The sequence below is a fragment of the Somniosus microcephalus genome, chromosome 26, assembly GCF_052327205.1.
Source record: "Somniosus microcephalus isolate GS21.2 chromosome 26, FLI_Smic_1.0, whole genome shotgun sequence".
NCBI classification, from domain to species: Eukaryota; Metazoa; Chordata; class Chondrichthyes; order Squaliformes; family Somniosidae; genus Somniosus; species Somniosus microcephalus.
Window position 1 is genome coordinate 52,374,483 of NC_141012.1, and position 15,024 is coordinate 52,389,506.

The 15,024-nt window shown below is 46.5% G+C and overlaps 1 protein-coding gene across 2 annotated transcripts in view; it reads left to right on the plus strand.

The window, feature by feature from the left end:
• barx2 (BARX homeobox 2) overlaps positions 1-1,083 on the plus strand; it is a 32,653-nt gene extending 31,570 nt beyond the window's left edge. For both annotated transcript variants that reach the window (XM_085968183.1, XM_085968184.1), the window contains exon 4: positions 729-1,083. In XM_085968183.1, coding sequence (XP_085824309.1) covers positions 729-866 — 138 coding nt within the window. In that variant the 3' untranslated portion in view covers positions 867-1,083. The remainder of the gene's footprint in view (positions 1-728) is intronic.
• The last annotated feature ends 13,941 nt before the right edge of the window (positions 1,084-15,024 follow it).

A 15,024-nucleotide genomic window follows, 5' to 3' on the forward strand; every position in this document is an offset into this window, starting at 1 on the left:
GTGAGATGTGTTGTGGGTAAGAGAGGGCTGTAATAGTGGTGTGTGAGTTTGAGGAGAAGGCGGTGTAGTGAAGTGTGGTGGGAAGTGACGGGAAGTCTTGTGAATGCTGTCAGTGTTGTTATTAATGAGGCTGTAAGTGGTGCAGCGGAGAGCAGCGAGTAAGAGAGCAGTCTTCTTACCTTAACAACACTAGTTAAATCATTACATTTCTTGTGTCATTGCAGCCATGTCCTGGATGCTGTGCTTCTGGCATTGAGATACTCTATAATTTCTTCCCACTGTTGGCAGAGTAGATGCCTGGAGGGCTCTCTCCTCCTCTCAACTGCCCACCAGGGTCTCCAAGGCAGCATTGGAGATCCTTGGTGCCTGCTCTTCACACAAGTTCTTGCTTGGTGTCTGCAGCAAGAGATGCTGGCTACCTTTTAAGTGGCATCATAGACGCGCAACATCCCTCCCCCCCATCCCCGACAGGTGTTCAGCCAATGAGTAGTGCGGGTAGGGCTGGTTGCACCCCTGCGACATTAGAAGGTAGCCTGAGTCAATACTAACAGAGGTGTACAATGTGCCTCCCACCCTCTGCCTGCCCATTTCTGAGTGCGATTAAATTTCTAGCCCGCAGTGTGTTTAAATGGGTTTAGGATCTTCCCGCTCTCCTTTCTATCACAACTATCACTCGGCAGTTTGCCCAGATGTTGACGTCCGTGTTTAAACCCATTTCTTTAATACAGGTCCTAAAAGGAGGGCAAGAGGCGCCAACAAAACCCAAAGGGCGGCCAAAGAAAAACTCCATCCCCACAACGGAGGAAATCGAGGCCGAGGAGAAAGAGGCCAAATCGGCACACGAGCAGGAACCATGTCCTTCCTGAGAAAATGGATCCAGCCCAAAAAACTCTTTCATTCTTCACGGTGCACTGGTGCCATGGGACACTGCCGGTATTCCTAGTGGAGACCCGAGAACGCAATGTACAGCCAGACTGCTGCACCTTATGGCAGCTGCGTGTAAATATTGACTTTAATTTAATGGGAGCTGGGAGCTGCTGTGTGTATAAGGGGACTATGAATAAAGTATTGTATATGATTCTGCTGTAGTCTCTGTTTCAGTCGGCCTAGCTTCACCACAGTTCAACTCCTTCAGGAGTGACGGCTTTTTCATTTATGACCAATCTTCTGCCATATTTATCTTCAATATGTTACACTGTGAACTGGATATAACGGAACACCAGGGAAAGTCATGGTTAATGGGAAACCCCAGCCTAAAGGATACTGACGCACGCCAAAGTGAACGTTCACAGAGTGCTGGTGACATGACATGTGACAACACTCAAACTGTGACATCACTCGACCCGTGACATCACTCGACCTGTGACTCCACTCGACCTGTGACTCCACTCGACCTGTGATACCACTCGAACTGTGGCACCACTCGAACGGTGACATCACTCGACCTATGACACCACTCGAACTGTGACACCACTCGAAGTGTGACATCACTCGACGTGGGACTGTATTCAATGGGTGACACAAAGCATGACACTATTTGATGGTAATGCTATTCTGCGTGTGACAGTATTCTAAGTGCGACACAACTCTGTGTTACATAGTTACATAGAGTCTACAGCACAGAAACTGGCCATTCAGCCCAACTGGTCTATGGCGCTGCTTATGCTCCACACGAGCCTCCTCCCACCTCTCTTCATCTCACCCTATCAATGTATCCTTCTATTCCTTTCTCCCTCATGTGTTTATCTAGCTTCCCCTTAAATATATCCGTGCTATTCGTCTCAACCGCTCCCTGTGTCAGTGAGTTCCACATTCTCACCACTCTCTGGGCAAGGAGGCTTCTCCTGAATTCCCTATTGGATTTATTAGTGAATATCTTATATTTATGACCTCTAGTTTTGGACTCCCCAAAAGTGGAACCATTTTCTCTTCATCTACCCCATCAAACCCCTTCATAATCTTAAAGGCCTCGATCAGGTCACCCCTCAGCCTTCTCTTTTCTAGAGAAAAGAGCCCCCGCCTGTTCAGCCTTTCCTGATAAGTATATCCTCTTAGTTTTTGTAACATCCTCATGAATCTTTTTTTCACCTACTCCAGTACCTCTACATCCTTTTTATAATATGGAGACCAGAACTGTGCACAGTTTCCGAGTGTGAAATCCCAGTGCTTGGTTGGCTTTTTTTTTATGGCCTTAGTAACCTGCGTCACTACTTTTAGTGACTTGTGTATCTGTACCTCTAGTTCCTTTTGCTCCTCTACCCCATTTAGACTTTTTTTGCCCAAGGAGTGTGTGACCTCCTTATTCTTCCTACCAAAATGCACCACCTCACGCTTACCTATATTGAAATTCATTTGCCAATTGCACGCCCATTCTGCAAATTCATTGTGACATCATTCTAGATCCAATTCCCGTCCTTTTAACTCAGGGCGAGAATCGGATGGCTGGGGGCCCGAGCAAGTGGCAAACTCCCCTGCCCTCACAATCCTTACCGCTTTCCTTACAGTCACCATCCGATTGCCTTCCTTCAGTCCAAATTTGCGGGTCTTGCCCTCACTTCACTACAACTATAAACACCAAATCCAGAACTAACAACAAATTTATCAATCAACGCAATTCCATCTCTATCTAATAGTTAGCAGCAATAATTAAGAATCAGCCATTAGTGTCTATCCTGCATGCTTCTTTCCCTTACGTGCTCATATGAAGTGTTTCCCCAGTGTCTACAGTTTGGGAGGTGGAAGGCTGCTGAGCTCAAGCAGCTCTGAGCCTTGACGGCCCGGCTACAGACTGAAGTGTCTGGGCCTGGGCCTGGGCCTGGGCAGTCTGACCCAGCTGGCTGTGTGGCACTAACAAGGGCACTGGTGGAGTGGGTGGCGGGGGAGGTATGCTTTTGTCCTGAGAGAGGACAGGAGCTGCTCTCCCATGGAACCAAGGCCACTCTCCTGGAACTGAGCCTCAGCACTCGGAGGGCTCTGCACCAGGACAGAGTGCTGGAGTACTGCGATGCTTTGCGGGCCCCTGTTGACATCGCCAAGGTGGCAGACATCTGAGATTTCATGTCTGTGAGTCTGTGAATTACACAGAATACACAGAAACATACAAAATATATAAATGCACATCTCGGGGTGGGGGGGCAGTGAGGGCAGTCAAAAACAAATCCACAGCACCATGGAAGTCTTGGCTGCACAGAGGGGCACAAGAAAGTGTTGAAATGCTGTTGTTATAGGGAATTCAATAGGCGGGGGGATAGACAGATGTTACTGCAGATGTGAGTCCCGAAATGTGTGTTGCCTCCCTGGTGCCAGGGTGAAGGAGATTACTGAACTGGTGCAGGACATTCTGCGAGGAGTAGGGAAACGATATACTAGATGGTTCAAAGACTGAGGGCTAGATTTTGTTAATGGGGACGTGATGGAGGCGGGAGTCCCACTTTTTGGGTTGTAGTCCTGCCTCCAGCGGGCTCAGCAGGCCAATTAAGGAACACCTGGTTACAGGTGATGTCAGGGATTGGCATTTCATCTGTCAAGAGCTTTTGACAGATGAAATATCAGCGTTTGACAGCTCTGTGAAGCTGTCAAACACTGACAATCTGACTTCGAACTTGACTTCTGACTTCTCCACAGACTCAGTTAGAAATCTCTCCAGAACAGAAAGCTGAATGCTGCAACTTTTGACAGCTCGCGGCCATTCTGCTTTCTGTGCCGGTGAGATGAGGGACTCCCGAGACCTGAAGGAAGGAAGCCTGCATTAGTAAGTAAAGGTAAGTAAAACTTATTTAAACACTTTATACACACCAAACACACTTACCTCTGCACCCATCACTCTCCTGAACACCGGACATCTCGAACCCTCCAAGTCCTTCAGCCCGACGGTCCGCCACGCTAACTTGGCGTGGTTTGGAGCTGACAGGCAGCCCACACTTCAGGGCTAAAACTAGGGATTAGGCCAAAAACTGCCTGTTATCTACCTGCTGCCAGCACAGGTCGGGTACATGCCTCCTGGGAAACGGGCATGGAGGCGGGTTGGGGACGGGAAGGGTTCGTGCCCCCCGATTCTGCAATTTTCACCCACTCCTGCATCCAAACCCGCCTCCATGGGGCTTGGAAATTCGAGCCCTGAATCTATTTAGAGTTAAGAAAGAAAGAAAGACTTGCATTTCTATAGCACCTTTCATGACCACCGGACGTCCCAAAGCGCTTTACAGCCAATGAAGTACTTTTTGAAGTGGAGTCGCTGTTGTAGGAAATGCGGCAGCCAATTTGCGCACAGCAAGCTCCCACAATGACCAGATAATCTGTTTTAGTTTTGTTGATTGAGGGATAAATATTGGCCCCAGGACACCGGGGAGAACTCCCCTGCTCTTCTTTGAAATAGTGCCATGGGATCTTTTACATCCACCCGAGAGAGCAGACAGGGCCTCGGTTTAACGTCTCAACTGAAAGACGGCACCTCTGACAGTGCAGCACTCAATACTGGACTGGAGTGTCAGCCTAGATATTGTGCTCAAGTCTCTGGAGTGGGACTTGAATGGGAGAAAAGAGGATCTGGCTCGGATCTGATGCAACTCCCTCCCCACCCAACCCCCCAGGTCAATACTTCTTGCCTAGATTCACATTGAAAGAACTACCACTTGGGTGAACTATGCACAAGCAAAGGCCAGCACCTTCAGCAGGGTGGGAAAGCAAATTGGAGAAAGAAAAGCAGCTCACAGGAAAGTGAAAGCATTGTAGGGACAACAGCAAGCGGCATCACTTGAATGTAGAAGCATTCAGTTCTTTCTCCAGACTCTGAATGAAGCAACAGTTGATAAACATCAGCTGCCCGTGTGGTACAAACATACTCGGATCGCCTCGATTCTGTCCGTCTTCAGCACAACATCGTTGCTTTCAACCAGTAGTTTGAAATGTTCCGTGAAATATTTCACCAGCAATCTTAGGGTGTTACAAAAAAGGAGCTGTTACATTGCTGGGTGTTTACTATAGACCCCCAAATAGTGAGAAGGAGATAGAGGAGCAAATCTGTCGGCAAATTTCAGAGAAATGTAAAAATAATAGAGCAGTAATAGCAGGGGACTTCAATTACCCTAACATAGATTGGCGGAAAACAGAGTAAAAGGCAAGGCGGGTGAAGAATTCCTAAACTGTGTACAGGAGAGAACTTTGTTAATCAGTATGTTTCTAGCCTAACGAGGAAGAAAGCAGTGCTGAATCTAGTTCTGGGAATGATGTAAGAGAAAGTGATGCGTGTTTCAGTGGGAGAACATCTGGGTAATAGTGATCATAATATAATTAGGTTTAAAGCAGTTACAAAAGGTACAAAGATAAATCAAAGGTGAAAATATCCAACTGGAATAGAGCTAATTTGAATGTTTTGAGAAGGGATCTAGCACAGGTGGACTGGAATCAAAGATTGGCCAGGAGAATGGCCAATGAGAAATGGTGGGCCTTCAAGGCGGAAATAGTTCAATACAAAACAAGCATATTCCCATAAGGAGGAAACATAGGGGGAGAGAAATTTGTTTTAGCCAGTAAAGTCACCAGCAACTGGAGTTAATGTCCGCTGAAAATGGCGACAACGCGAATGGAGAAAAATTAATCTGGGTGGGGGGGGGGATGAAGATTGTTGGCACAGCACTTATCTGCCGTACAGCGGCATCCTGGTAGCGTTACTGGAGGCATCTGACCTGAAGTTCATGTTCAGGAGCGGTGTTCAAGCTTCCCACAGCCCCTGGAAGCGAGGCTGTGGTGCTTGCAAGGAATTATGGGCAATGAAGAGGTCTGAGAATTAAAGGGGCCACGCACATTGAAGCAATACAAATTAAAATGAAGTGAAACAATGCAGTTTACAGCTCTTCCTGCCTTTTAAAACAATATTTAACATTAAAATGAAGTCGCAAATGTGAATATTCAGTTCTTAAAGCTGAATTCCATTCCTAACCTCAAAAAATGGGAAAAATGCCTCAGCAAATGGCTCAGCAAGTCAGGGAAGAGGCACCCAGGGTCTCGCACGCAGCACTCCAGCTTTGTGCAGGGGGGTCAACACTGCAAGAGAGCCCTTCTACCCACAGGGGCCAGGAGGCCCTTCGGGAAGAATGATGTGGGACTACATCACCGAGGCTGTCACTGCCAGCAGTGTCGCCCCCACCACCTGGCTCTAGTGCCCAAAGAAGCTTCATGACCTCAGACCACTGGCCAAGGTCAGTGAATGCATCTTCAAAAGCCGTCTCCTACCAACTGCACCACTAGCCTCACAGACTGCTCATTGCACGACCCCCAATCACTCACCTACCAACAATCTGCACCAATCACGAGGCACATCTCCCATTCCTAGCCTCACCTCACCCCCTTGGAGGAGACGGTGCAGGCCATTCTTGGCAGGGGCATGGCTGAGCCCTTGGCCAGCGGTGGGGCTGAAAGGATACAAGATGCTGCTATCCTCATATGTTATCCTCCTTCTGGCATGCACCTCATGCTTTCCCGCCCTCCCATCACCACAACTCCACCCTTGTGCCTTCCTCATTTCACACACCCAAGAAATGCAGCCTGCCCGGCCAGTGGGTGACCAAGAAGAGGGAGAGGAGAGTGAAGAAAAAGAAGATTGATTTGACTCTCCCAGCCACCAGCTCCTCAAGGTCAACCAGCAAGGCCATTTGCGGTGTCCATTTGCGGTGTCCCCCACTGAAAGTCAGCAGCCTTCCACCAGCCATGCTGCAGCCACTGGGGTAGCACTGCGTAACATCAGTAGGACAGGCAAAGGCACACACAAGACACTCACTCAGAGAATGCATACGGTTTATGAGTTGATTTCTTGATGTCACATTGGATGGATAGACATATATAGGTGGATTGAAAAGTTTGCTTTGTGGTGGCTTTTATTTCAGCATCGTGGCCAAGAGGATGCTGAGTAACAGATGGAAGGTAAGGTGTGGAACTAATGTTAAAAGGGGTATTGAGGTTGTGGTCACTGGGATTGCAGGTAGATGATTCCATCCCGGATCTCTCGGCCACAAAGGGGCTGCCTGAGATGCATCCTTCCGTCTGATTCCTCCTCTTCTGCGTCTTCCTCTTCCCTCCGCAAGCGGATGCTGTAAATGTGAAATGACAGCATAAAATTCTGGAAATACTCAGCTGGTCAGGCAGCATCTCGACCTGAGGTGTGAACGCTGTTTTTCTCTCCGCGGATGTTGCCTGACCTGCTGAGTATTTGCAGCATTTTCTATCTTCTCAAAGGCCTTCATTTACCAGCTAAGTCCTTGCAAGCGCCCAGCAGCACTCCATACACATTTAAAAAACTTTTCACATCTAATGCAGCAAGCCACCACTTCAATAACATTTTTTAAAAAGCCCGAAACCTTAAATCCAAACTTACCTGAATGATGTGTGTGCCCCTTTAAGAGGTGCAGACATCGCCACTGTCAGCCTGCTTGTACTCCAGATTAACCTGGCATGCTTAGGACCCAGCGCTGGGGTCATTGTTTGCGCTTGTGACATTAAGACGCTGTTGCATGGCGATTTACGTCACCACGCCGCCAGTTTGTTTGTGTTGACACTGCCAGTTACCGGCAACGCAAATGTATTAACAAAAATGGCAGCTGCCGCGAGACCCGCCAGCAGCTAAGGCCACGAATTTCTCGCCCAGGGAATCCAAAGGCAGAGCTCCTTGGATGACAAAGGAAAACAGGTGAAAATAAAACAGAAAATGGAGGTTTAAGACAAATGTTAGGTAGAGGTTACAGTCGATAATCAGCAGACTACAGAGAGTGCAGGGGAAAAAGGATATAAGAAAAGCAAAGAGAGAATATAGAGAATAGATTAGCGCATAACATAAAAGGGAACCCAGAAATATTTTATAAACATTGAAAAGGATAGTTAAAGGAATGGTGGGGCCGATTAGGGACAAAAAAAGGAAATCCCCTTGTGGAGGCATTAAAAAAAAAAAATCATTCAAGGGATGTGGGCATCGCTGGCAAGACCAGCATTTATTGCCCATCCCTAACTGCCCTCGAGAAGGTGGTGGTGAGCCGTCTTCTTGAACCGCTGCAGTCCGTGCGGTGAAGGTACTCCCACAGTGCTGTTAGGGAGGGAGTTCCAGGATTTTGACCCAATGACGATGAAGGATCGTCGATATACTTCTAAGTCAGGATGGTGTGTGACTTGGAGGGGAATTGGGAGGTGGTGGTGTTCCCATGCGCCTGCTGCCCTTGTCCTTCTAGGTGGTAGAAGTCGCGGGTTTGGGAGGTGCTGCCGAAGAAACCTTGGCGAGTTGCTGCAGTGCATCTTGTAGATGGTACACACTGCAGCCACGGTACGCCGGTGGTGGAGGGAGTGACTGTTTAAGGTGGTGCCAATCAAGTGGGCTGCTTTGTCCTAGATGCTGTTGAGTTTCTTCACTGTTGTTAGAGCTGCCCTCATCCAGGCAAGTGGAGAGTATTCCACCACACCCCTTACTTGTGCCTTGTAGATGGTAGAAATGCTTTGGGGAGTCAGGAGGTGAGACACTCGCTGGAGAATACTTAGCCTCTGACCGGCTCTTGTTGCCACAGTATTTACGTGGCTGGTCCTGTTAAGTTTCTGGTCAATGGTGACCCCCAGGATGTTGATGGTGGGGAAGAATTCGGCAATGGTAATGCCATTGAATGTCAAGGGGTGTTGGTTAGGCTATTGCTTGTTGGAGATAGTCATTGCCTGGCACTTCTGTGGCACGAATGTTACCTGCCACTTATAAGCCCAAGCCTAAACGTCGTCCAGGTCTTGTTGCATGCGTGTATGGACTGCTTCATTATCTGAGGAGTTGTGAATGGCACTGAACACTGTGCAGTCATCAGCGAACCATTTAGGTACTGAATGAGTACTTTGCATCTGTCTTCACAAAAGATGAGGATGAAGTTAATGTCACAGTAGAGGAGGAGGTAGTAGGGATATTTGATAGAAAATAATAGATAGAATGGAGATGCTAAATAGGTTGACATCACTCAAAGTTAACATGTCACCCGGTCCAAATGGGATACATCCTAGGTTGCTGAGGGAAGCGAGGGTGGAGAGAGCAAAAGCTCTGACCACAATCTTTCAATCCTCCTTGGATATGGGAATGATGCCAGAGCACTGGAGGATTGCAAATGTTCAATAAAGGGGAGAGGGATAAACCTGGTGCCTACAGGCCAATCAGTCTAATGTCAGTGGTGGGAAAACTACTAGAGACCATTGTCAAGGACAAAATTAATTCCCACTTGGAGAAGCACGGGTTAATAAGGGACAGCCAGCACAGATTTGTCTGACTAACCTGATTGAGTTCTTTGATGAAGTAACAGAGATGGTTGATTAAGGTACTGCATTAAATGCCTTTATGGACTTTCAAAAAGCATTTGATAAAGTACCACATAACTTATTCTTAATATTGAAGCACATGGTATTAAAGGAATGGTGGTACCTTGGGTATGTAATGGTTAAGGGATAGGAGGCAGAGACTAGTGGTGAACGGATGTGTTACTGACTGGAGAGAAGTATGTAGTGAGGTCCCCCAGGGGTCGGTATCAGGACCGTTGCTTTTCTTGTTATATATAAATGATCAGGCATTCGGTATGGGGAGTACATTTTCGAAGTTTGCGGATGATACTAAGCTTAGCGTCGTAGTAAATAGTGAGGAGGATAGTAGCAGACTTCAGGAGGACATAGACAGGCTGGTGAAATGGGCAGACACATGGCAGATGCACTTTAATGTGAATAAGTAAGAAGTGATGCACTTTGGGAGAAGCAACATGGAAAGGCAGTATAATCTAAACGGTACTATTTTGGGGGGGTGCAAGAGCAGAGGAACCTGGGAGTACACATTCACAAATCATTGAAGGCGGCAGGGCAAGTTGATAAGGTGGTTAAGAAAGTGCATGGGATACTTGGCTTTGTAAATAGGGGCATTGAATACAAAAACAAGAAAGTTTTGCTAAACCTTTACAAATCACTGGTTAGGCCTCAGCTGGAGTTTTGTGTACAATTCTGGGCACCACACTTTAGGAAGGATGTCAAGGCCTTGGAGAGCGTACAGAGGAGAATTGCCAGGATGATACCAGAGATGAGGGAGAGATTCAGTTATGTGGAAAGATTGGAGAAGCTGGGATTGTTCTCCTTAGAGCAGAGAAGGTCAAGGAGAGACCCAATAGGGGTATTCAAAATTATGAGGGGTTTTCACAGAGCAAGTAGGGAGAAATTATTTTCTCTGGTGAGTAAGTCGGTAACCAGAGATCATAGATTTAAAATAATTTGCTAAAGAACTAGAGGGGAAATAAGGATTTTTTTTAAACAGAGGGTTGTTAAGATCTGGAATGCACTGCCTGAAAGTGGCTGGGAATTAGATTCCACAGGAACTTCCAAAAGGCAATTAGGGATGTATTTGAAGAGACTAATTTGCAGGGTTATGGGAAAAAACTGGTGTGTGGGACTAATTGGAGAGCTCTTTCACAGAGCAGGCACAGGCACGATGGGCCGAGTGGCCTCCTTCTGTGCTGTAAGATTCTATGATTCGAAGAATGCGCAGAAATATGCAGAATACTCAAATATACAGAAATATAAAGAATACACATAGAAACATAGAAGATAGGAGCAGGAGTCGGCCATTCGGCCCCTCGAGCCTGCTCCGCCATTCAATGAGATTAAGGCTGATCATCCAAACTCAGTACCCTGTCCCTGCTTTCTCCCCATATCCCTTGATCCCTTTAGACTTAAGAAATACATCTAACTCCTTCTTGAATATATTTAAGATGAATTGGCCTCAACTGCCTTCTGTGGTAGAGAATTCCACAGGTTCACCACTCTCTGGGTGAAGAAATTCCTCCTCATCTCTGCCCTAAATGTCTTACCTCTTATCCTTAGACTGTGACCCCTGGTTCTGGACTCCCCCGCCATCGGGAACATCCTTCCTGCATCTAGTCTGTCTAGTCCTGTTAGAATTTTATAAGTTTCAATGAGATCCCCTCTCATTCTTCTAAACTCCAGCGAATACAAGCCCAATTGACCCAATCTCTCCTCATACGACATTCCTGCCATCCCAGGTATCAGTCTGGTGAATCTTCGCTGCACTCCCTCCATGGCAAGAACATCCTTTCTCAGATAAGGCGACCAAAACTGCACACAATACTCAAGGTGCGGTCTCACCAAGGCCCTGTACAACTGCAGCGAGACATCCTTGCTCCTGTACTCGAATCCTCTCGCTATGAAGGCCAACATACCATTTGCCTTCTTAACCGCCTGCTGCACCTGCATGCTTACCTGCAGCGACTGGTGCACAAGGACACCCAGGTCTCGTTGCACTTCCCCTTCTCCCAATCTATTGCCATTCAGATAATAATCAGCCTTCCTGTTTTTGCCACCAAAGTGGATAACCTCGCATTTATCCACATTATACTGCATCTGTATGCATCTGCCCAATCACCCAACCTGTCCAAATCATACTGGAGTTTCTCTGCATCCTCCTCACAGCACGCACTCCCACCTAGCTTTGTGTCATCTGCAAACTTGGAGATATTACATCTAGTTCCCTCGTCTAGCTCATTAATATATATTGTGAATAACTGGGGTCCTAGCACCAATCCCTGCGGTACCCCACTAGTCACTGCCTGCCACTCAGAAAAAGTCCCCTTTATTCCAACTCTATGCTTCCAGTCTGCCAACTAGTTCTCTATCCAAGTCAGTGCCTTACCCCAATCCCATTTGCTTTAACTTTGCACGCTAATCTCTTATGTGGGACCTTATTGAAAGCCTTCTGAAAGTCCTAAAAACCACATCCACCGGTTCTCCCTTATCTATTCTACCAGTTACAACCTCAAAAAATTCCAGTAGATTAGTCAAGCATGATTTCCTTTTGTAAATCCATGTTGACTTTGTCCGATCCTGTCACTGTTTTCCAAGTGCTCTGCTATTACATCTTTTATAAATGGACTCTAGCATTTTCCCCACTACCAATGTCAGGCTTACCGGTCTATAATTCCCCATTTTCTCTCTCCCATTTTTTTAAAATAGTGGGGTTACATTAGCTACCCTCCAATCCATGAGAACTGTTCCAGAGTCTATAGAATTTTGGAAGATAACTGGCAATGCATCTACTATTTCTAGGGCCTCTTCCTTAAGTACCCTAGGATGTAGATTATCAGGCCCTGGGGATTTATCGGCCTTCAATCCTGTCAATTTTCCTAACACCCTTTCTCTACAAATACTGACTTCATTCAGTTCCTCCTTCTCATTAGACCCTATGTTCCCCGACATCTCTGGGAAGTTATTTGTGTCCTCCTTTGTGAAGACAGAACCAAAGTATGTATTTAATTGGTGAGCCATTTCTTTGTTCCCCATTATAAATTCCCCTGATTCTGACTGCAAGCGATCTATGCTTGACTTCACCAATCTTTTTCTCTTCACATATCTATAGAAACTTTTACAGTCAGTTTTTTATGTTCCTGGCAAGCTTATTCTCATACTCTATTTCCCCCCCTCTTAATTAATCCCTTTGTCCTAATTTGCTGAATCCTAAACTGCTCCCAATCCTCAGGTTAGCTGCTTTTTCTGGCCAATTTATATGTCCTCTCCTTGGATCTTATGCCATCCCTAATTTCCCCTGTTAGCCACGGATGAGTCACCATTTGTTTTATTTTTATGCCAAACAGGGAATAACAAATTCAGTAGTTCATCCATGCGATCTTTAAATGTTTGCCATTGCCCATCCACCGTCAATCCATCCTAGCCACCTCGCGCCTCATACCATCGTAGTTTCCTTTATTTAAATTCAGGACTCTAGTCTACTTCACTCTCCATCTTAATGAAGAATTCTATCATATTATGATTGCTCCTCTCCAAGGGGCCTCGCACAACAAGATTGCTAATTAATCTTTTCGCATTACATAATACCCAGTCTAAGATGGCCTGATCTCTAGTTGGTTCCTCGACATATTCGTCCAGGAAACCATCCCGTATACACTCTAGAAATTCCTCCTCCACAGTATTGTTACTAATTTGGTTAGCCCAATCTATATGTAGATTTAAGTCACCCATGATAACTGATGTGCCCTTATTGCATGCGTCTCTAATTTCCCATTTAATGCCATCCCAACCTCAGCATTACTGTTTGGGGGTCTGTATACAACTCCCACTAATGTTGTCTGCCCCTTGGTATTCCTCAGCCCTACCCATACAGATTCCACATCATCAGAGCTAATATCCTTCCTTACTATTGTGTTAATCTCCTCTTTAACCAGCAATGCTACCCCACCTCCTTTTCCTTTTTGCCTGTCTTTCCTGAATATTGAATACCCCTGGATGTTGAATCCCCAGCCTTAGTCACCCTGGAGCCATGTCTCCGTAATCCCAATTATATCATATCTGTTTACATCTATTTGCACAGCTAATTCATCCACCGTATTACGAATGCTCCTTGCATTAAGACACAAAGCATTCAGGCTTGTTTTTCTAACACTCTTAGTCCTTTTAGAATTATTATTGACTGTGGCCATGTTTGATTTACACCCTTGATTTCTCTGACTGCCACTTTTGCTTTTCTCCTTCCTGTCTTTTGCTTCTATCCTTGCTTCCCTTTCCTCTGTCTCCCTGCACAGGTTCCCAACCCCCTGCCATTTTAGTTTAAACCCTCCCCAACAGCACTAGCAAATACTCCCCCTAGGACATCGGTCCCAGCCCTGCCCACGTGCAAACCGTCCAATTTGTACTGGTCCCACCTCCCCAGAACCGGTTCCAATGTCCCAGGAATTTGGAATCCCTCCCCCTTGCACCATTCCTCTAGCCAGGTATTCATCTGAAATATCCTTCTATTTCTACTCTGACTAGCACATGGCACTGGTAGAAATCCTGAGATTACTACCTTTGAGGTCCTATTTTTTAAATTTACCTCCTAACTCCCTATATTCAGCTTTTAGGACCTCATCCCGGTTTTTACCTATATCGTTGGTACCTATATGCACCACGACAACTGGCTGTTCACCCTCCCCCTCCAGAATGCCCTGCAGCCGCTCAGCGACATCCTTGACCATTGCACCAGGGAGGCAACATACCATCCTGGAGTCTCGTTTGCGGCTGCAGAAACACCTATCTATTCCCCTTAAAATAGAATCCCCTATCACTAGGAATAGGAAGATAGAACAGATGAATGCGTGGCTAAAGGGATGGTGCAGGGGGGAGGGCTTTAGTTTCCTGGATCACTGGGTCTGCTTCTGGGAAAGGTGGGACTTGTACAAGTCGGACGGTTTACACCTGAACCAGAGGGGAACCAATATCCTTGCGGGGAGGCTTGCTAGCACTGCTGGGGGGGGTTTAAACTAACTTGGCAGGGGGATGGGGTACAGAGTGGAGCTATAGTAGGGGGTGATTTACAGCCAAATACAGAGGAAAAAACAAGTCAGCTGGGAAGGCAGAGCAAATATGTGAAGGCAAAAGGGAATATGGCAGGGCTGGAAGGCATTTATTTTAATGCAAGGAGTCTTGCAAATAAGGTGGATGAACTGAAGTTGTTGTTGAACACATGGGAGTACGATATTGTTGCTATCACGGAGACATGGTTGAGGGAGGGTCAGGACTGGCAGCTCAATATTCCGGGGTATAGAATCTTCAGGCGAGACAGAGGGGGGTGTAAAAGGGGAGGGGGTGTTGCAATATTAATTAAGGAGTCAATTACTGCTGTAAGGAGGGATGATATATTAGCGGGTTCCTCTAATGAGGCCATATGGGTAGAACGTAAAAACAAAAAGGGGGCAAGCACTTTGCTGGGAGTGTACAATAGGCCCCCAAACAGTCAGGGGGAGATAGAGGAACAGATATGTAGGCAAATCTCAGAGAAGTGCGAAAATAATAGGGTAATAATAGTGGGGGATTTCAACTTCCCCAATATAAATTGGGATAGTCAGAGTGTGAAAGGCATAGAGGGTGTAGAATTCTTAAAGTGCATCCAGGAGAGCTTTTTGAGCCAACATGTAGAAAGTCCTACAAGAGAGGGGGCGGTACTGGACCTAATTCTGGGGAATGTAGCCGGGCAAG